Raw genomic sequence first — 19,977 nt, forward strand, 5'->3', positions numbered from 1 at the left:
CCTTGAGGCCGATGGGCACAGTGCACTAGCAGTGCTGCTGTTTTGCTGAATCAGTCTCATCCTGGGAAATGCTCAGCTCCTGGATAACATTTTTCCTTTGTTACACTCCTCTGATAAGTGAAGGATTTTGGCCTGCTTCTTGGGCTGAGTTGTTAGCTCGCTGCTGATACTGGGTAGTACGTGTTACAGTTCTTCTGTATTCAACAGAGAGGGGAGATCTCTCATTTCCTATTTTTAGAGAGTTCTTTATGCTGTTGCATGCAACAACTGTAGCAGTATTTGTTGAAGTATGGGTAGTGATTAGATATAAAATGTTCAAACCTGGCTGCTGAGTTGGGGTTGGACAGAATTATGGTGAATATAGAGGCAAGAGGCAAATAAGTGTAGCAATTACTAAGGAATATTCTCTCTCTCTCCTTTTTTTTTTTTTTTTTTTCTTTTCATGGCAGCCAAGCCTTTATTTTTAGTTTGGTTTTAAGTAGATCCTCAGCAGAGAAACATTACATCACAGTGTAGATTTAATCTGAAATTAAGCCGGAAAAGGAAGTAAACATTATAAAATGGCAATGATTTCCGTAATTATTGCCTTTCATTCAAGCACGGGTATAACGGCTGAACTTGCAGAGACTGCCAGCCTCTCTGTACAGTCCTTTCTAATAGGAGCTGCGACTGGACAAAAAATGGTAATAAATTCTGGCTGCTGTAAACAGCTGAGTTTACTGCAGTGCTCTTTATGCTGTCTTAGACAGAGGAGAGACGGCTTTTCTCTTGTGCCCCAGGAGAGGTGGAGGGCAGGGATGCCTGTATCTGGCAGAGTCCAAATCAGAAGCTGCCTGTGAGCAGTGTTTCCCATGAGCACGGGGCCGTACCAGGGAGATGAGAGGTGCCCTGGCTGCAGCACGAGAGTCCTCGTCCCCATGTGCCCCTGTGGGGATGGGCCCTTTGTAAGGGGGTTCTGCCATGGGGAATTCGCTGTTGGGGAGAGAATCTAACAATTTAATTAAAAGTAAACTAAGGCATTAAGAGTTAATAAATGTATTAATGGTATATTAAAAGTAAAAATAATTAATACATTCAAAAATTACAGTGTCTCTTTCCAAATTACCTTATAAAGGCTTGAAGGATTCTCTGTAGTTTGTTTTACCCCCGAAGGGCTTCTAAACAAGCAGAAAAGGATTCAGATTTCAGATGCCGAAACATGCCTTGCTGACAAAGAGCAGCTAACTTTACAGCTTTTCACACAGCACTCCTTCCACAGCAGTCAGGGTACTCATGGCTCAAAAGAGGCTGTCGTGTCTTGTGCATGCACTTGTGGGCTGATCTGGTGAGAACAGAAGTGGAAAAAGGAAAGGTCTTTTAGGTGTCATTTCAGCTTGACAAAAATGAATTAAGGCCGAAATTGTGCTGAAGTACTTCTCTGAATCAAAGCCTAGAACAGTATTTTGCTTGTTCCCTTATGCTTGAGATTTAATTGGTGAAGCGAGACATGAACTAACCGTAATTCCTGCTATTCTGTAATCATTAGAAATGATTTTTCTATCAGTGTCCAGGTAGGTTACTGTGTCAGAATTAATTTGCATTTGTTTCAAACAGCAATAAGCTAAGCACAAATTCTGGTGTTCATTTTGATTGCAATCTTCTGTCTTGCACTTATAGATCTATTTAATCATTATAGAGGAAACTTATCTTTTCAGTTTGCAGATTTTTCCTGATAGAAACCATGCATTTGTGTGTGTTTGCTTATCAGCAGCTTGCGTGTAGTGAGGGGGCATGGTACAAAACCCGCTGAAGTGTAAGAATGCTGATAATTACTGATTTGCATCTGTACCTGCATCTGAAAGCAGTCCTATGAATAGGCAGACCTCCCAGAGCCTTCGTTAATTGCAGACCTTATGCACTAACACACAGAGGTATCCTTTGATCCGTAATCAGCAGAGAGGTTACCCAGGGCAGCTTCGCTTCTCGAACATCTCCAGTTCAGCTTCGCTTCGGTATTGAGTTACAAGCACTAAGGTATTTATTGCTTCATGTTCTTCCTGGTGAGGAGGTTGTCCCATATACTTCCTGCAGCCATCATCTGTCATGCTCCCCCAGCCTTCTCTGCATCTGATGCTGCACCTCTGAGTGTGGCTGTTGTTCATGAGTGCCTGTGTTTGCACGTTCCCTGACTCGGAGCATTTTCTCGTGGTCGTAGCCGTGCAGTCCGATTGCTCCATCACCGTGCTCTCTTTTCCTGTAGCAACAATGACTCACATGATTTTGTTTTGAAATCTTCATGGGGTAGGTCTTCTTGCTAAAAAGCTGCAAAAACATGTCATTTATTTGGTTTGAGTCAAAAGAGAGGAATTCCAGGATTTTTTTTTTCCCTATTTAAACAGCCTGGAGTGGTAAATGAGAAACAATCAGCAATAATTTTGCATAGGTAGAAAAGCCAGCATGTTTGAGAATTTCACAGAATTGGAAATGTCCTGCCTCATTGTATCAAGGACTCGTTCTTAAATTCCCATTTTATTCCTCCCTGGCCTATCTGGGAGTAGTTGGTGGTATTTTCATTTATGTCTTGTCCATGATGCTGTTACTTGGTCTTACCCACCTGAATGAAACTGCTGCTATTATTTAGTCTTATCCACTGAGAGAAATGTTTATTTTTTCAGTGTTTAGGTGTGTGTTGTATCTGGTGCAGTGCAGTTCTGACCCAAATGCCAGCCTGTGCAGTAACCGGCATCCGCCCCCAACACACACACTCCATTTCTCATCCAAACTTCAGCAGTCTGCCACAATTTTCACTGCCATTTTCCTGTTACTTGGTGCCTTTCCAAGTTTCTGCTTTCTCCTTCCCCTCTGCCTCTGCAGTTTGTGTGTGGTGAAGGAGGAGGCTGGCCAAATTCTCAGCCTTGTAGTTTCTTCCCAGAACCCTTTACAGTCCTCTGCAAATCTCTCAGACCATTTCATCTTGCAGAGCTGTTGCAGACTTCTCCCTCTCTCTCAGAGACTGGATGGAAGTAACCCAAAATCTGGGGAGGTGTTGGAGGGTGCAGTAGAAAAGTGCCAGGCGGCCGGTCCTGCTACAGAGTTCATCCATGGCACAAGGACAGGAGCTACCACAGGAAAGCACTGCTGTGGCCTGTGATCAGCCCCGTGGGGGTGTAATACCCACCTGAGCCAAGGTATCACACCGGGGAAGGTCAGAGGCTCCAGACTCCAACCACAAGTGGGAGGAAGCCCTCCCAGGCAGGCGAGGGGATGTGGGTCAGGAAGGTGAGGCGGTCACTGAGCAGTTGTAGGTTGGAGCACGTACATATTAAAACAGCAGCTGAAGGCGTTCAGCAGATGTGGACAGAGTAGCATAATTAAGTCAGCAGGAAGAAATGAGAAACATGAAAAGGTTGTGGAAAAGTAAACACAGGCAGTGGAAAGACTTCTTTGTGAATTTACATTTTTGGCTTCATTTCTCCATCCAAGGAAACAGCAGGACCAGTCCTGTGCGTGGTCCAGCGCATCCGCCTAGAGCTGGCACCAGCCCTGGGGTGACAGACCTGCTGTGTGGCTTGGACCTACATGTAAGGGTGGTCCTCCCTCCCCTCCTGGCAGATTGAGCTTGTCCATTCCTTGGGAGAGGAGGAGGAGGAGGCAGGTGTCTTCTCACCTGCCCCTCTTTTAAATGTAAGTGCCAAAATGACAGTGGGGAGGCAAGAGGGTAGCGAGGCAGGGACCAGGAGGCCTGCCAGCACATGGTTGTCCGCACAGGAGGCACAGTCTTGGATTTAGGAGTTGCTCAGGTGTGAGACTCCCTCTCTGAGAAACTGTAGGTGGAGGGAGGAGTGAGAAGGAATACAAGTTTTGGCTGTTAGTAGGAAGAAAAGGCAGTTGTCAAGTGTATCTGTGGAATATTACCAACGTGAGTAGTGTGTGTAACCAAATATGACTTTAACGTTTTGTGGGAGCTGATGACTTGCAGCACACAAAGAGTGATGGTCTTCTGAAACAGACACATCCAGAACTGGCATCTGCATTGGCAGTGCTCCCTGCAGCCAGGACAGCGTCCGTTCACTGTTCAACAGCACAGCATGTGCTTCTGAGAACCCAGTGATTGTGCTATGCTAGATATCAATGATTAGTTTTTAATGTGGGCTAGATTTGGGGTAATTTGTTGGTGAAGTGAGCTGGAAGTTGATAGCAGACATCAGCCTCTCTATGGAATAGTAAATGTGCTTGATCTCCTTCTCTGCTGTTCTCTCTCCAAGGTATAGCCTAGTATCTGCCAGTACCAAATTCAGCATTCCCAGAATTACACACTTTTTTCACTGAGAGGCAGTAGGTATATTGAGAAGTAGGTATATTGTACAGCCTTAGGGATAGAAATGCTCCAACAGCTACTGCTTAAAGAAGCAGTATCACTTTGTGTGCCAAAATCTCTATCATTTTGGTCCTAAAGCCAAATTATGGCAATTTAGCTCATTTCTGTGCACAGGATGAGTTGTAACAAGTGTTTGTGCTGCAGTCTGTGCCATGAGAGTGGCAGTATCAGTTCGATTACCATTCTTCTATTAAGAGATAAAGTTGAATCATGTGAATTTGCTTTTGATGTGGGCATTAACCCTGCAGTCCTACAATTCAGCTGAGTCATGGCAGTATCTGAAATTCTTGTACCACGTCTCTTTGTCTGACCTTAGCGTCTCTACATGCAACAAGGAAAAGTTTCTATGTGCTACCATGGGAAAAGGATTTGGAAAACAAGCTACCCCAGTGGAAGAGAAATCAACTTTGAGTAGGGAAGATGCAGTGTCATTTCTTGCCTATAAAGTGATGAAAGACCTTTTCCTAAAAAGTTTCTTTGATGATGATGTAGCCTTTCCACTTCTGGAAAGATTCATCAAGTCGTGTAGTTGTAAACGTAAAGGAAAAGTGTCTCTTCTTTCCTGTAATTATTGATAGGCTTATAGAGAAAACGTCAGATATTTTTTTCTTTATCAAGAATGTATTAATAAGGCGGTTATTACTTAGTACTTAGTGTTAGTACTTTCACAGCAAGAAGGTCATGGTGTTTTTTTTCCTGATCTAATTAACAAGAAGGACAGCAAGAGCCCAAACCTGGGCAAATTCCAAATAAGATTAAGCATAACATTTTTAAGTAGAAGTGGTGAATCACGTGTGTTTTGAAAGCAGTTGGAACTGGCTTTTTTCTCTAGAAATTGTTCACTGGTTTTGCAAGCCCTACGCCAGCCTGGCACTGGCACCCCGGCACGGCTGGCCCTGTGCTGCAGCGACCGCAGCGCTTCCCCTCTGAAGCATGTGGGGCTTTCTGCTCCTTGTTAGTACGTGACTCACGCAACTGTTTGGTTTCTTGTGCCCATGGATAAAATTACCTGCACGTAGGTAATAACTGCAACCTTTTCCAGTGAAACGACAGCTAAAACATTATGCAGAGGTCCTGTAAAAACGCATGAACCAGATGAAGAAGCAGTCAAAACTACCCAGGACTGTTACAAGTGAAAGTATTCTGAAAATGTTCTGTGAATTTTCTGTTGCTTTATTTTGCGTGTTTCACACACCTTAAAGGAAATAAACCATCTGATTTACTTCACGTTTCTCATCAACAAGAACATTCAGGACAGCATGTGGGTTGCACAACTTGAAAGGAAAAAATGGACTTGTTTTCCTAGGATAGGACTTTCTTCTTCTAATTTACAAAATATGCTTCTCATGAATAATAATACCCTTTCGAAAGGATTTGAATTGTATTTTAGAGATTTAAATTGTGGGTTCCTTTACAGCTGTTCTCTCTGAAGTTGACCTTACGGAATGTAAAAGCCTCACACCAAAGTGAAAGATATGTATCCTTTGTAATTATCTTTCCAGCTATGGTAGAGAGACAGATGCTTTGGACAAGTAAGAGTTTGGTGACACTGGTGGGTGTCTTCAAGTCTCTCTGACCTCTGCACAAGCAGTGCCTGTGTGTGGAGCCCTAAAAAAAGCATAGGCCGAGGGGCTGACAAGGGCAGTGGTGTGACCTGTGGGATGCTGGCCAAGCAGGGTGCTGCCACGTGCTGTGTTCAGCTGCTGCCCTGCCCTAATCGCCTTCTGGGAAAGCTCTGAAGGAGAAATCGATGTCCTGGGCCGGAGTCCGAAGCCTCCCCTAGCGTGGGAATAGCACACACAAGAGGATGCAGGGGCTGATTTACGTCACAGCCCTGCGTGTAAAACAGCGAGTTACAAAAGGGCATTCTATAGAAAGGAAAAAAATATTCACTGAAAATTAGAAGAATGTTTGTCTTCCTGCTTTTAGCTTAGCCTGGCTCTTTTTTTAGTCATTCATGTAAGACGACCGAATTGGTAGCAGTTGAAAATGCCACAGCATTTGAGAATTGTGCTGGGAGTCTGCACCATGCTCTGCAGTTCTTCCGAAACACAGCATTATGTTTGGCACTGCAGGCACTCTGGGGACCAAAATAGGAGTCAACATCAGCATCATTGCACGCTATAAAGGAAAATTAGAGAAACACATCATTTTACAAGAATACTGGTTGAAAGAATACTTCATGTGTTAGAACACAAGAATACTTCATGTGATATAAAAACATGCTGTAATTGATAGATCTTAAAGGAAGTATCAAGTAAAAACAAACAAACAAACAAACAAACAAAGAACAGAGTAAGAAGACAAGTGTTTACAATTTTTAGGTTTCCCAAAACTTTTCTCTCTTCCTTCTCTAACTCTCCCTTTTCCCATTCACCAAACTTCAAAAGTTAATCACTGACAGGAACAAACAGATGAAACCTTTCTCCCGGCCCTGGAACAGTCAAATAAAAATGCTTCTGAGAGTTATTCCAGTGGAAGTCTGATGCCACCTAAAGTTTCCAAAAAGTCTTGCAGTTAAAGAAATCGGCATGCCCCCTTCCTGCTCCCTTCTGTCCCAGCATTCTCAAGCAATAACCGCTCTGAAGTTATTAGTTATTTATAGTTATTTGTGGCTACATTAAGCACAGCAGAAGTTTGCACTGTGAGAAAATTAGCTCAGTCATGCTAGGCTGGGTAAAATCCCAAATTTCTGTCATCCTCAGCATGCAAGAAGCAGACACTGTAATTCAGCCCAAAATCAAAGCTCTGTAACGGAGGCTTTATTCCCCTGCAGTTAAAGCTGGCTTGGTAATGGGGTTCCTTTATTTTTAATGTTTGGAAAACACATGACTGTGAAAGGGAATCAGATTCAGTAGGTGGAAGGAGAATGTGTGCAGTATATGTTCCGCCAATGACATTAAGCGTTTAGGGTATGCTGACATGGGTATTTCAGAGCACCTTTCTGAGCAGGGTTAATACCGTGATCACCACAGTTGGTCAGTAAGTCCATCAAAATCCACTGCACTAAAAGTAGGCTGTTGTCACAAAAATACACAAACTTTGAAAAATGTGTCGCTTTTACTAATTTTCTTTGAAACATGCATTTTTTTTTTTGGTTTATTTTTATTCTGTTTTTATCTGAGTTAATAGTTTTTCTTTACAATGCTTTGCATCAATTTTTATTTTTTCATTTGCTCTTGTTCGTGTATCAGTGCTTGACGTAAGAACACCAATATTGTGCACTGTTAATGCTTAAGTGGGCATTACAGCTGAGAACTGCAGTCGGTTTTTGATTTCAAGCACTCATTCAAAGTGGCTGCTATTGTTGGGAACATTAAACATCGTCTTCTAGATCATAGTCTCCTGACTGCTGTGATGAAACAACCTGATTCTAGTCTTTTAGCTTTATTTTCAAGTCACTTAAAGGTGAACATCAGAAGCAATCTGTTGAAAGGCTTGTGGGGAAAGGGGGGCAGCCCCTTGGGCACTTGCATTTTAACACACTAAGTTTATCAGCTGGTGATACATGGTCTGGATGGACAAGCTCTGCTCACACAGGTGTTCCTCTCTCTTCAGCACCCTCTCGAGCTGCTCGCACGCCGTGGTGGCTCTGCTGTACCCCTTCTCCTGGCAGCACACCTTCATTCCTGTGCTGCCCTCGTCCATGATTGACATCGTGTGCTGCCCTACGCCCTTCCTGGTGGGACTGCTCTCCAGCTCTCTGCCGAAGCTGAAGGAGCTGCCTGTTGAGGAGGTAGGAGCTGGCACCAAAATTATTTGTCTGGACTAAAACTGGCCTTGCCCTGGAGAGAGGCACAAAAGTCCATGTGTGTGTAATTTTTAATCTTCCTCTTTGTTTCTTCTCTGCCAAATTCTCATGCACAGCTGCCTTTTGGTAAAACTGCAGTTGTAAGTTTAGTCTTCTCTTTTATCCCCCTCTCTGTGCCTGGCACCTTGACAGAGAGAAGCAAATCGTAACCTGGTTAACAATTAAGTAGGGTAAATATTCTCATTTCTTTTGATTTTGTTGTTCCTGGAACAACAAGAGGAAGTATGAAATACCAGTGCTATGACACCTGTTAATGCTAATGGAAGTTGTGCATGAAGCCATAGGCAGGACAGAAAATAAAGCCTTTAAGGCCCCCCTCCCTTTTTTTTTTTTTTTTTTTTTTTTGGTAACTTAAAAATTTGCTAATACCATACTGGAATTCAAATGAGAGTTCCGCTTCATCAGTTCTTCCAGTAAAATACCACCAAATTCCTCAAGGCCACACTGTTCTTTCTTACTTCTCTTTTCCTGTCATTTTTCTATGAAATTATTTTTTGTGCCGACTTTCAATATATTGTGTGCATCAGGTCCTTGTAAATCTCTGTTGTTTTCTTCCCACTCTCCTAACATTGCTCTCCCACATCTTCCCAGCTCCTTCTTGCAGCATCAGTGCTTCATTAACATCAACATTTCACACCCTTGCACTTCAGAAGTCCTGCTGCTTAAGACAGTACCATTTTCTCTGAAGCCCTCTGAATTACTTGTCATCCATACTTGCATTAAGTGTGAGGAAAAAAACCCACTGCCTAATCCTGTTAACTTTTTTTTTTTTTTTTTTTAACATATTTAGAGATCCATTATACTAGATCTGTTGTATATAATGATGATAAATTAGAATTTAAGCTCTACAGAAAGAACTTCATCAACCTGTTGTTTTCATAGCAGGAATTTGATTCATGTTGAGGCTTGGGACCATTCAGATGATCTTTCTCCATTAAAAAGCAGACACAAATGTTTTCTGTCTCTTAATACATATTTCACTGTAATGTTTTATTTCCTCAGGCTTTGATGGTTAACCTGGGATCTGATCGATTCATCAGACAGGTAAAGTACAGCTTGCAGTGTTGCCACACAGCTTAGCAACCTGTTTAGTCCTATTGTATTACTAGGTTTATTTGCTGTTTGTTTGTTTCTTTGTTTTTAATTATTATTATTAATTAGAGATATGTGGCAGGAACTGTGCAGTAGGCAAGACACTAGGAAAAAAATGCTCATTTTCTGTGTCAGTTGCAAATTAGCACTACTCTCCTCGGTTATCCAACAGGGATTGAGGCCGTAAATGTCAGAAGAAATCAAGAACTGTGTTTGCAGTGTAAAGAAAGCATCCAAATATAACAATATCATGTTAGCAAGAAAACTCACAGTGTTAGAGGGTGAAAAGGACAACAATTGCAGGGAAGTCTCTGAGAGAGAGGAGAGGTAGAGAATAGTAGTGTGGTAGCAGAAGCAGGAGCCTTGTGAGCAGGGAGAGGAAGGATCACCATCTCCTGTAGTAATATGGCACTAGATAACTTCAAAAGTATCTATCTGCAGGTTAGGTGAGTAAATTTCCTTGTATCTCTGGAAGACACGACTGGTGAGTAGTGGGTGCACTGCTACGATTCTCGTGTCCGCTTGCTTTTGCTGAATAAGCTTTAGATAAGTTGAAGAGAGCAGTGGGGCAAAATCCCAGAAAACAAGATATGCTAGAATATAAGTAGAATCAAGTACCAAGCAGCTGTGTATACATGTAGCTAGGTTTTGCATGGTGTTTATTTAGTAAAAACAACTATTTGGACTCTTTGGCATGTAAAGAGCTGATTCCAAGTTTATATAAGTTTGCCTTGGTCTTTGGATTATTTTGCTCTTTGAATGATCTTTTCTGACTTTAAGAGTAACAAGAAATTTTGTTTAGAAATACATGATAGCTGCACATGTTTTTATTATTTCATTTACGTAGACATGACAGTAGCTAGCTGATACAAAATGCTTTTCTTCTGAATTTTAAGCTGTGCAAAAGTACGTACTATAGTTGCTGTTACGTGATGAATGTGATGTAAAGATTTTTTTTTCCTCTGTCAGATGGATGATGAAGACACGCTGTTACCTAGAAAACTGCAAGCTGCTCTGGAGCAGGCTCTAGAGAGAAAGAACGAACTGATAAATCAGGACTCAGATAGTGACTCAGATGATGGTAAGTTCATTTGGAAACGGGCTCATTGTTAACAGACATGGGGGTAGTATTCTGACTGAGGAGGAAGAAAGATTTTAGTACTCAGATACCTTTTGCAGTATCAAAGATAATCTCTGCACACATGGAATGGGGCTGATGACATCAACGCACAGCAATACCTTATCAGCAGTCTGTTTTGGTTTCTTTGCAACTGACATGCACATGAGCACTTTTAAGCCTTTACTCAGAAAGAGTTCTGCAGTTAACTTGGCCCTGGTTCAATCCAGATAACTATGCATGTTTAGAAGTGTGTCTGAATTCAGCGTTGCTGTTGACTCTTGATATATTCAGGGGAGGGAAGCAGGTACCTCCAGGGGATGGTTTCTGTACTAGAGGGGCTGAATTGCCTTGGAAGGTTTATATTTCCCACCAACAACTGTAAAAAGAGCCCAGGACGAATTTAACTGATTTTGGTTAAATGGTATGCAATGGGCCTCTATTCAGTTTTTGAAATGTATTTCTACTCATCTTTGCTTTACATATGTAAAATTATTTTAACATCTCAGAAGTGATGAAAACCTAAATTCTATAACACACCCTTTTTGATCTGTTTGGGTATAGGTTCATTATCCCCAGAGCAAACATTTTAATTCGCAGTCATACAGAAGTTTTTTAAGAAAACACTTATTCAGATTTAATGTAAGAGGTATAATTTTGATGAGGCACCCACTTAGTTTTTCATTTCCTGAGCTGTCTCATGAGGATTTGTATTTCTTCTTGATTTTTGGTTACACAACTCCAGTTTTGTAGGCTGGCACTCTTGATTATAAAGCTGTTACATTTTTCCCTATCTGACACATATCCATGGCCGCAAAGGATTTGGTACAACTCCTTTCAGTTATTAGCATCAGTAAACTGCTAGATGACAGTACCTGGCTCAGGGGGGGATGACAAAAAAAACTGACAGATCTGGGAGCAGCTGATTTTGGTGTCTTACTGCTGCCTTGTTTTGCAGAATGTAACACCCTGAATGGATTAGTGTCTGAGGTTTTTATCCGATTCTTTGTGGAGACCATTGGCCATTATTCCCTGTTCCTAACCCAGAATGAAAAAGGAGAGCGTGTCTTCCAAAGGGAGGCTTTCCGTAAATCTGTGGCCTCTAAGAGTATCCGGCGCTTCTTGGAAGTGTTCATGGAATCCCAAATGTTTGCTGGTTTCATCCAGGACAGAGAGCTGAGAAAATGCAGGGCAAAAGGTAAGGGCGATGTCCTTTGCTGCGATACAGATCGTGCACGTTTCATGCTGATCCAACAGTTTGCATCTGCATTTGCTGTCGGAGCCTAGCAAATTCTGGGTAGCTGAGAAGCCTCCAGAAGTGTGTTACCTGCCTCTCATGGGGCTAAATAGTAGCAACTGCGCAAAGGCTTTAACCAGGAGAATCCATGGCTGAGCACCTTAAATCACTCGGAGGCAAACCTGCTCGAGCCACAGCAGTGCTGCTGCCGTGGAGCTGCGCGGGCGACGAGCAGCAGGGGGATGTGCGGGGATGCAGGGGGATGCGGGTTGTGCTGCCCCATGCTCTGCCCAGCCCCATCTTCCCCCCTGTCCCGCAGGTCTCTTCGAGCAGAGGGTTGAGCAGTATTTGGAAGAGCTGCCGGACACCGAGCAGAGCGGAGTAAACAAGTTTCTGCGAGGCCTCGGTGAGGACAATCTTTACCGGTGTTTCTGAAAGGGGTTTGCATGTCTGGTGGTGGTTGTTTGTTGTTTAAATCCAAAAGAGCCTTGCCTGGGGTGAAACGAGATGATCAACTGGTGGTTTTGGTGATAGGAAATATCAAAAGGAAAAAGTGAAAACGTACTTAAACCTGACAAAAAGCAGATTTAATTATGATCTCTGTGAATGTCTTCATTTGGGGAGAAAAAGCACGGAAAACATAATTGCATAATTGAGGAGGAAGAAAAAATAAGAAGGTTGGCTGCCGAAGACTGCCAGTTGGCTGTCTCTGCTGGTATTAAGTAAAAGAGTCACTATAGCAACTACAGTACAAATCAGACCCATTTGTTATGGGATTTTTGATTGCACTTGGCTTTTTCAGTATATTCTAGTGACTGATGGTGTGTTTTCTTTAGGAAATAAAATGAAGTTCCTTCACAAGAAGAATTAAACCCTTTCTGCTGAAACATCAACCCAAAGACTATTTATGACACTGTCCTCGAGACCCCTGCAACTCCAAATTTTGATGTGGGAGGAGAATGAAAAAAGCTGACTGCAGCTTTGAGTGACTACCGATGCTGTTACAGTGTGTCAGACGATGACTCCTTTATGTATTTGGATGGAATTTGTAAATAATGTGCTGTAAGCTTTTGTAACTGATTTTGTAATGAGCAAGAAAAACTGTGGTAAATATTTGTATATTCCTGAGAATAACAGGTGCTTTTTTTTCTTTAGTATGAAATGAGTTATGCTTGGTGCAAAAATGAATAGCTGATTATGTGCAGCTGACTGTCTCAGCAGAACCACTGACTTCAGGGAATGTTTGTGAGAACTACACTGATGCCTGAGTACTGCGGTAATGAATGAGCTCTGGGGTACGTGGGAGAGGTTGTATGCGCGGGGGCTGTTTTCATGTGGCAGAGTTGGTATTTTTTTTCCTGATTTTTCTTCTAATTAATTTTAAAAGAAAGAAATAACAAAGTAACTTGATAATGAGGTACTTGGTTCACAATACAAAACTTCCACTCCGTTTGAACTCTGGTCAGTAAACTACTTGTAATCCATTCTGCACTAAGACTGCTAACCGTGAGGAGATCTCCGTTCTTTGACATGCAAGCTGCAACGAATAGGTACAGTTCATCCTTTCCTAATGTATGTATGTATGGTTCCTAATAAACTATGTAAATACACCTGTTTGTTTATATTCTTTGCGAACCTCTGCAGACTTCTGATTTTGAGTGGGTACAAAAAACAGAGAAACTTGTGAACGTGAATTTGCAATACAAAAAAAAAAAAAAAACAAAACACAAAAAAACAAGGTTAATATGAAACTGCCTCTCAGTAGGTTTACTATTTCATGATACAACTTGGTTTTCCTTCTACTTAACACTTTTTATTAGAGCTAAGACATGGCATTTTATACCACCATTTTGTTAATTTTATCCTAACAGAAGCATCTCTTAAAACATTTTTCCTTTTTTCTTCTTCACACGGGTTAGCAGCAAATTTTGTATCATAGATAATTGATCCTGAACTGTGATATTTTCACATTGTTTTTATGCTACATATGTTTTTACATTTAATTTGGTTAAATGATCCAAGTAGAGTAAGAAGAGCTTGTAGCAGGCAAATATTTTGCTTAAATTTCTGATGAGCTAATCAGCTGCAGTCTATGACAATCTGCTTTTCTTTTGCATTAACTGCAGTCTGGTTCAGGTGGTGCTTGCATGGTGGTGAATGCTCTTCAGCAGGACAGGAATGATTAGCTTGCCATGGCCCTCTGCACAGCAGCAAGTGCTACCCAAGTACCACATTCATTTTTAATCTGGTAACATAAATGCTGTTAAGAGATTCTATTAGCTTTTCCTTAGCCTGAAGAAGAAAATAGAAAATACTTGAATATTCTTTCAAGTCTGATGACTAATGAAAATGACTTAGAGCTTTCTTTTTAAAGAAAAAAGAGCACTGTATTTTTCTTCTTTGCAGTGTGACTTCTTCGTGTAGTTGAACTGGCATTGAGGCTTGCGCAATTCCTAACCTGGCAGTGGTTCTGGTTTGCTATCAGCCTCATAGAACAAAATTGAGGGGTTTTTCACTAAAAAGGTGAAGTCATTTCCTTTTTACCTTACCTCCCTTACACTTCAGTATATACCAAAGCTTAAGTGTACATGAAAAGAAGCATCTGTAGAATGTAGAATATCAAGCGCTTCTGATCAATTGAAATGTAATCACAATTTACATTAAACATTTGGCATTTGTGTAATCACAAATGTTAATTTCTACAGGTTTTATGTTGTAATATGTTATAAGCTACGGAATGATCTCCCACACAGAAGCTGTTTTCCTCCATCTGCACTGTAAAAACCTAAGCAGGGAGCTTTTGAGCGATAAATTGCCCGTCAGCATGGCTTCGCAGTCAGGGGAGCGCACCAGTCAGGGCGACAACCGCACTTCTAAGGCCTGCAGGTGCCTTCCTGGCCCTCGCACCGTGGCTGTGCCCATCAGCCGGCTGTTTCTAAAGGCCTGTATTTAAAACAACCAGCCGAGGCGAAAACTCGGGCTGTGTTTGGGAAGGAAACAGAGGCGACGGGCGCTGCGCAGGAAGCCCTGAGGGAAAACCAGCGCGGAGGCGTGCGCTTCAAAACGGGAGGGGGGGGGGGAAACAAAGAAGCCTAACACCTTTTGGTGCAGGATTTATTGAAATAAACAACCACGCGGGCAACACTCGCTTCGAGTTTCCCAGGAACTGTCCCTGTGGCGTTTAGGGGCACTGCGCTTAGCGCCCTACCCCACACCCCTCAGGAGGTAGGCGGGGAGGGGGGAGGGAGGAGGAGCCTCAGCGAAGTCTCGCGAGAGTTTCCCGCGGGCGGCGGTGCCTTCCCCCGCTCTCGCGATCGCGGCCTCCTTTCCGTTCCGTCGCGCGCGGCGGCAGCATGGTGGGTGCGGGCCGGGGCCGGGGCCGGGGGTGGCGATGGCGGCGGCGGCGGCGGCGGGGGCTCCTCCAGCCTCGGGGCGCTGAGGGCGGCTCGGGGCGGCCGCTGGGGCCTCGCGGGGCGCTGCGGGCCGTGGCGGCGCCGTGGGGAGGTGGGGGGGATGGGGCGGGGTGCGTGTGGCGCCGCGCTCACCTCTGCCGCTTGCCCGCAGCCTTCCCGGCTGAGGAAGACGAGGAAGCTGCGGGGACACGTCAGCCACGGGCACGGCCGCATCGGTAAGCGGGGGCTGCGGCTCCGCAAGGCCCGCGGGCGGGCAGGGGAGGCCGGGTGCGGGCCCGGCGAGCAGCTCCGAGGGCTGCGGCCTGTGCGGGGGGGGCTGCGCCGCGGGGGGGTGCCCCAAATGCTGCGCTAAGATGTTGCCCGTCCCTGTCGGACGGGGTTTGTGAGTTAGCTCGGGTAGTGCTTGGGCGGTAGGTGCTGCCTGAGAACGTGGCTGGGCGACATTTTGGGCTTGCGGGCTGATGCTGCGCCACTGTAAACTCTGGCCCTTCCTGCCTGTGCTTGTCAGCTCGCTTGTGCTGCCACTGGTGTCTTCTCACATTTACATGTGCTAAAGACAGGGTTTTTTTAATTTTTTTTTCTTCTTCTTGTCTAGGGTTAGTCTTTAGTTGGCTTAGCTCGCTGAATTGATATAAATGCAGAAGGATAGGATTGCTATCATCAGATTAATTAGCTTAAGTTGACTCTGTGTTCCTAAGATCAAGTATTACATGTGATATTCTTAGTCTAACCAACTTTGTTCTTCTTTTTAGGCAAACACAGGAAACATCCTGGAGGCCGTGGTAATGCTGGTGGTATGCACCATCACAGGATTAACTTTGACAAATAGTAAGCTAACATTTTAAATATGTGCTAGCAAAGTGCATGTTGCTGAAGCAGAAACAACTAAATTTTATGTGAACCATCAAACTTCCCTACAATCCCATGTATCTTTTTCTCTAACGTGAAAGCTTAATAGCTGAAATCAACTTGTGTCCCCATTTTCTCTAAGCTTAGGGGCCTTTTTTTCTTAAGCCAAGCATCTTTGAGAGATCAGTGCAGTAAACTTGACCAAGCTTGCCAGTTACACCGTTGTCCATACTAACAGATGTGGCCACAAAATGTTAGGGAAATCTGAAGCGTTGTATAAATCAAAACTACATTCTACTTAGCTGCATGCCGTAGAGGCAAGGCTTGTTTCTCCGCCGAGACTAGAGTCACATCTGAACACTGCCTGTTGTCCTGGTGTGCTAGAGTACTCGGAAAGTAACCACTAATCTTTATTCACTGGCTGTGGCCGTTGTTGACTCAGTCAGTCACCGGGTTAGTGACAGGAGCTCTGAAGCTCTTCATGCAGTACAATCTTGCACTGAGTTGGTTTTGCTCAGAAAATGCAGGATTGGACCACACTCACCATGAGGAGGATTAAGTTGTGAGTTCAAGGGAGAACAGATGCTTAAAGGGCCCTTGCTTTGCATAGCAATGATTATTACACTTAGATACCACATGTATTAAAGAAATAAACGTGTAATGTGAAAGTAAGATAAAACTTTACTTTTGATTGCTTTGAGTAAGTAAGATGTTGTATCAGTGTTGATTTGTAGTCCCACCTGTTTAGGATGAATTAGAGATGTGACCTAATGAGGAATGTGTTTTCTTTCACAGTCACCCTGGCTACTTTGGAAAAGTAGGCATGAGACACTATCACTTGAAGAAAAACCAAAAGTTCTGTCCTACAGTCAATTTGGATAAACTGTGGACCCTTGTTACTGAACAGACAAGGCTCAATTATGCAAAAAACCAGGCTGGACTGGCCCCAGTCATCGATGTTGTGCGCTCAGTAAGTTTCTGTTCAGATTCAAATCTGCAGTTTCTGCTCACTTGAAGTGTAACTTAGCTTTGCACATCCAAGTAACAAAATGGTAAGCTATAGATACTCATGCACTGCAGCTTATTTGCAGACTTCTCAGTACAAATTCATGTATCTTAGCATATCAGTAATTAAGCTAGTACTGACATTATGTTTTTTTCCTGTAAAAATGACTTATTTTTGAAAGGTGGTGAAAAATTACTTGTTCAAAATATCACCAGAAGTAGGTATGAAAACATGATAGAGCTATTCTCACTTCTATAAAGTCACTTCTAGTTCCGAGAATAGAGTCACATCTTTACACTTGTGATTGTTCTGGTGTGCTATCGTTCTCGGACATTAAACTTCTGATCCACATTCACTGGCTGAGATGCTTCATATCTCAGTCAGCCACCAAATCAGTGACACTAACTAGTCTGTCAAGGGGGTAGTGAAACTAACCTACCAAGTAGGTAGATTACCTACGTGTACCAAATACCTCTGCTGTCCAGTCACACCTCTTCTAACAAGCTGTGACTTTAAAGGCTGTAGTATTAACGGGTCTTGTGCCGTGGTTGTCCTTTTTATGCAAAGGACAGGAGTGAAATGAGGGGGGAGGGGAACTATTGCTGTGACAGCTCGCAGAGTAGAATAAACCACACAGGCGCATTGGCACTCTTCAGTTTTACTTTTAAGATGTGCAGAAGAGCCTTCTGCTCTCTTCAGAAATACCAGGATGTCCAGCAGGTACAGAGCGTGGGCCAGACGCAAGTGGGTAGTCAGTAGTTTGTTGCAGAAATGCAGCCAGCTGCTCTGTGCTGTGGGAAGTGGTTGGCAGCTTCTTTACAAGACCTCGGTGTTTTCTGTATGTAGTACTGGGAATATTACAGCTTCCAACATTCTGTTACCAAAACCTTCAATTTACTTTATAGTTTCCACTTCTCTGAGTGAATGCAGCGCCACTAGATCACGTGGGATATTTTTTTCCATTCATACCAGTCTTGTATTGGAGATGGACAATGAATGAGGTCAGCGGTGGTGATCATGGTTTTGTTTTTTACTGGTGTGTGCTAAAAGACAGGTGTGAATGTAGGAGCCTTTAAGCTGATTATAAACACATAATGTTTTTGTTTTTTTTTTTTAATCTTTCTAGGGATACTACAAAGTCCTGGGCAAGGGCAAACTGCCCAAGCAGCCTGTAATTGTGAAAGCAAAGTTCTTCAGTAGAAGAGCAGAGGAGAAGATCAAAGAAGTTGGAGGTGCCTGTGTGCTTGTGGCATAAAGGCCATTGTTTTATTTGAAGTTTTGAATAAAGACAATGTATAAAATGTGTTGCTTGATAGAATTTTTTGACTTGTTCACACACTGTCCTGACTTCAGTCTTGTGATTTAGTGATTTCTGTCTGTTTCCGATCACTGGTTTGGCTGATGCTTGCTATGATTTGAAACTGCCTGGCTGCAGCAGTGTCTGGCATGTGAAGAGGAGATACCTTGCTGCTTTATCTTTGCAACGTAGCAATGTACATAGGTTCTTCCTCTGTTTGTGCAACTCCTCCAGTTGGTGATGCTCTCTGGTGACCAGCGGTAGGACCTGAGGGAACAGGATAAAGCTGCCTCAGGAGCAATTCAGGGTGGGTATTAGGAAACGGTTCTTCACCAAGTGAGTGGTCAGGCATTGGGACAGGCTCCCCAGGGAAGTGGTTGTGACACCAAGCCTGCCTTGCTCAATGACACAATTATCTTAACTTCATTTTTGCAATCGACTAACCTCCTTTTCAAGTGTAGGGCATACGATTCCTGAAGTTGCTTCTGTGGGACAAATGGTGCTAGGTAGCTTCAAACACGTACACAGCCAATGAAAAGCAATGCCACAGCTGTAGAGCTGCACTATGTGAATTTCTGTACGTATTTAAAATGATTCTATAAAACATTTGCATTATTGTAATGTCAAAATAGGATTTTGGTTGCCAATGCAAGGGTTGGCCAGGTATGCCAAAGCAGAATCCTTATATGATGGTTAAAATCAAACTGTTATTATAATGCTCAGCATTATAAGTCCTAAAGTATCCCTAGATGCTACAAATTACCTCCTAGTACACGTGGTACAATCCTAGGTAATGAACTCTTAACCTAGTGTTTGGCATGGATTATTTCAGGGCTTTTAGGGTAGAGTTGACACATTGCATTAAAGTTTGTAAAATACTGAGGTTTTTAAGATCAATATCTCGGTGAGTGCTAGGACGCCTTTATCCTAATGTATTACACTACTGAACTGCTGTCAAAGGTTAAAGCCCGATGAAATACAAGCGTTCACTGGTGTTTACAAGTTGCCTTGGTCCACTCCTGCAGACTGGAGTCTACGTTTATGATAGATGGAGTCTACATTTATGGTAGACTCCATCAGGTACAGTGTGGGGAGGAGCTGAAAAATGTCTCCCAAGGGGACTACAGGCTGTGGCAGGTGAGAGTCCAGCTTCTGGTTATTTCAAGCAGCTGAGGATGGGGCTGCAAGACGGGTAACAACTGTAAAAGACCAGACCCCAGTCACAGCGGTAAGCTTGATTCATACAGGAGCACCCAGTGCACACAATCAGCAAGCGATTCCACGTGGCTAACGCACACAGCAGACGCTGCTCTCAACTCTTTGGAGCGTAATGTTCTAATATGTTAACGCTCTAAGTAACTCTTGGACATCTTGTGCAGCTGTACTCAGAAGTTTGCCGGGCCCCCTCGCTCCGCCCGTGCCCGCCGCCATCTTGCTGAGGCGGGCGCCCTGGTCCCGCCCGCAGCTCTCGGTCGCGGCCGTTGGGCGGCGCTGAGGGGCTGGGGCGGGCGGCGGTGGCCGCCTGTGGCCGCGCGTCGCTCCGGGTTCGGGTTCGCTTCCCAGCCGGTCCCCGCAGAGCCGGAGAGTGCTGCCGAGGGCCGAGTAAATCGCAATTTCGCTGCATTTACCGCCTGCTTTTGTTAACCGGGCTAATTTCGCCCACCGGCTCGCCTCGTATTTGTGTGCGAAGTCATCAAGCGTTTGGGATCGGAGCCCCGATTTGGTGATGGTTTAAGATCAGAAATCACACGCAGCGTTTTGCTTTGTGGCTGATTTTTATTCCCCTCCACCCCCTTAT

The 19,977-nt window shown here is 43.6% G+C and overlaps 2 protein-coding genes across 9 annotated transcripts in view; both read left to right on the forward strand.

Moving 5' to 3' along the window:
• Positions 1-13,224, forward strand: part of DENND2B (DENN domain containing 2B) — a 160,805-nt gene extending 147,581 nt beyond the window's left edge. For all 8 annotated transcript variants that reach the window (XM_084521613.1, XM_084521611.1, XM_084521616.1 and 5 more), the window contains 6 exons: positions 7,916-8,093; positions 9,171-9,212; positions 10,230-10,341; positions 11,336-11,575; positions 11,934-12,020; positions 12,451-13,224. In XM_084521613.1, the coding sequence (XP_084377739.1) occupies positions 7,916-8,093; positions 9,171-9,212; positions 10,230-10,341; positions 11,336-11,575; positions 11,934-12,020; positions 12,451-12,485 (694 nt within the window). In that variant the 3' untranslated portion in view covers positions 12,486-13,224. The remainder of the gene's footprint in view (positions 1-7,915; positions 8,094-9,170; positions 9,213-10,229; positions 10,342-11,335; positions 11,576-11,933; positions 12,021-12,450) is intronic.
• A 1,629-nt stretch (positions 13,225-14,853) lies between these two features.
• Positions 14,854-18,183, forward strand: RPL27A (ribosomal protein L27a). The gene is made up of 5 exons (XM_084521637.1): positions 14,854-14,970; positions 15,179-15,242; positions 15,780-15,855; positions 16,672-16,846; positions 18,009-18,183. Exons 1-5 carry the CDS (start codon positions 14,968-14,970, stop codon positions 18,135-18,137), a joined length of 447 nt encoding a protein of 148 aa, XP_084377763.1. The 5' UTR covers positions 14,854-14,967; the 3' UTR covers positions 18,138-18,183.
• The last annotated feature ends 1,794 nt before the right edge of the window (positions 18,184-19,977 follow it).

The sequence above is a fragment of the Aythya ferina genome (genome assembly GCF_964211825.1).
Source record: "Aythya ferina genome assembly, chromosome: 5".
NCBI classification, from domain to species: Eukaryota; Metazoa; Chordata; class Aves; order Anseriformes; family Anatidae; genus Aythya; species Aythya ferina.